The sequence below is a fragment of the Sardina pilchardus genome, chromosome 5, assembly GCF_963854185.1.
Source record: "Sardina pilchardus chromosome 5, fSarPil1.1, whole genome shotgun sequence".
NCBI classification, from domain to species: domain Eukaryota; kingdom Metazoa; phylum Chordata; class Actinopteri; order Clupeiformes; family Clupeidae; genus Sardina; species Sardina pilchardus.
The window spans coordinates 12,755,254-12,757,753 of NC_084998.1; the positions used below are offsets into that span (position 1 = coordinate 12,755,254).

The 2,500-nt window shown below is 45.9% G+C and overlaps 1 protein-coding gene across 5 annotated transcripts in view; it reads left to right on the plus strand.

Annotated features, from left to right (window-relative positions):
• Positions 1 to 2,500, plus strand: part of npas2 (neuronal PAS domain protein 2) — a 57,694-nt gene that overhangs the window by 47,578 nt on the left and 7,616 nt on the right. For all 5 annotated transcript variants that reach the window (XM_062535600.1, XM_062535602.1, XM_062535603.1 and 2 more), the window contains exon 11: positions 2,062 to 2,168. In XM_062535600.1, the coding sequence (XP_062391584.1) occupies positions 2,062 to 2,168 (107 nt within the window). The remainder of the gene's footprint in view (positions 1 to 2,061; positions 2,169 to 2,500) is intronic.

Here is a 2,500-nt window from a genome sequence, read left to right on the forward strand (position 1 = left end):
GTTTTATCACACAGCAAAACAAAGTGCTTGGGGATGGGGGTGCAAAACAAAATTAATTGATCGAACAGTTTGTCATGAAATGATTCGCTTTAAAGTGCATTTGTCAGGTGTGTGTAAGTACTTAATGCACACATAGGTTCACTTCAAAGGATGTACTCTCAGTGTCACGGTGATAAAAGCTCTCCTGCTCCGTCAGCTGATCGAGTGAGTGAATAAATCCCAACGACTGACAGACATGTAAAACAACACCTAGCTTTATGCACGCTCCCACCCTGACGGAGGCTGGGCTCCGAGGCCAAGCCCATGCGGTATGACAGCTGTCCCTTTCCTCGTATCAGCCATCTTTACATAGGAGTCCCTGTGCCCGTGGTCACATTGGCCCGTCTCCGCTTACCGGGCCACAGAACCTGTCATCTGAGGCCAAGGCTCTCTCAAGTTACCCACGGCCAGTGGGGGTCCCCATACCCATCATCCTAGAGAGAGAGAAAATGGACACAACCTTACCACGCTGATATTACCTTTGGGGGTGTGCAGTTGTGGAGGGGTGAAAGTGCATTGTCTTGTGGCAATTGTAGTCACTGCTTTATTGAACAGTTGTGATAACCATTCCCAATGTCCTTAGAGAGGGTCATGATTGTGCAAGATGCATAAGTGTGTGTGTGTGTGTGTGTGTGTGTGTGTGTGGGTGGGTGTGCGCACGCAAGCGCTAACCTGGTCTTCAGTGTGGAAACTGGACGTCCTGTCCTCGGAGGGGTCTAAATATGGACACCAGTGCAACCCTGCCAAACTCTCTCCATAGTCCTAGAATCACAGACACATACACACACACACACACACACACACACGCACGCACGCCCAAACACACACTAACACAGACTTCTCAGAATTGTACATTGCACAGCCATGAATGAAACTTCACAGGGGAGTCCAACTTGTGTCATCATCTCTAATCTCTCCTTCAAATCCTTCCATTAACACTTGCTCTGAAGTAGGCTTCCACACATTCTCCTCATCTTTCTCTTCCCCTTGTCTCTCTCTCTCTCTCTCTCTCTCTCTCTCTCTCTCTCTCTCTGTTAGACTGCTTCTCATTCTTTCTGTCTCCCTTCTGTCTTTCCCTTCCTCTTTCACATCACTCTAAAAACTCTCTCCCCTTATTCTCTACTTCTATTTCTTTCTGTCTTTCTTTCTTTCTTTCTTTCTTTCTTTCTTTCTTTCTTTCTGTCTTTTCCTCAGGTCTTTCTTGCTCGCTACATATGGCTCTCTAACTCCAACCAACCAAGTGCACAGAACACAGCCTTCTGCATAGATAGTTGAATTAATTCTTCATTCTCTCTCTTTCTCTTTTCTCTTTCACAAACACACACACACACACACACACACACACACACAGAGAGAGAGAGAGAGATATACACACACACACACACACACACACACACACACACACACACACACCACACACACACAGAGTATCACTTTGAGGAGTTGCAATTTATAGTACTGAGATACTGAGTACTGTGAGTAAAGAAAATCTGGCAAACCCGGCGCTGCAGCTCTGACGCCTTTGGCCCGGTGCCGCAGCAGGTTGGGCCAGATCCGCTCTGCAGTGGAGCCCTGCGCTGCCTGGGCTTGTTTCAGCTGATAAGGGTTACTAGGTCACTCAGTCAAAATGGCTGCGCAGCCCAGCTGCTGCAAATCCCAGTAGTTGATTTAAAGTGCTGACTGAAAGAACAGAATTGAATGCCAATGTATGCATATACATTAATGAGTAATGTATACATTTAACACACATATATTCTACTGTACGTGCTTTCTCTCATATGTATGTACTTTCCACATAGTAGATGATGTATATATACAGTGCGTGCGTACATACATACATATTCTGTGACCATGCACACGTCTTATTGTTTGAAATCCACCATTAAGTTGAAGGTTTGTTGAAGTTGAGGAAATCACAATTCTTTTTGGGTGCAATTGTTTCATAAATGACCAAATAACAACAATCGTGAAAGCATTGACGGGCCAGCTTGTTTTACCCTCTGTTTTTTTTCTCTCCTACAGAGCCTCTCCTATCATAGGCTATCTACCATTTGAGGTCCTGGGCACCTCCGGCTATGATTACTATCATGTGGATGACCTGGAGCTCATAGCAGAATGTCATAAACATTGTGAGTCCCTCTTTCTCTATCTCTTTTTGTCTGTCTTTCCCTCTCTCTCTCTCTCTCTCTCTCACTCTCTCTCTCTCTCTCTGTCTTCCTTCTCCACCCACTCTGTATTTTCTCATTCCCTATCTCTGCCCGCCTCTGTATCTTGTCTCTATCTTGTCATCTCTCTCTCTCTCTCTCTCTCTCTCTCTCTCTCTCCCCCTCTCTCACCCTCCTCCCATGTGTGTCTCCGCTTCTGCTGCTGCTATTTCAAACCATATGCCATCTGCTTCTCTCGCCACCTCCTTTCTCTCCCTTTCTCCTTCTCTCCTTCTCTCTGGCTCTAGCTCTGTCTA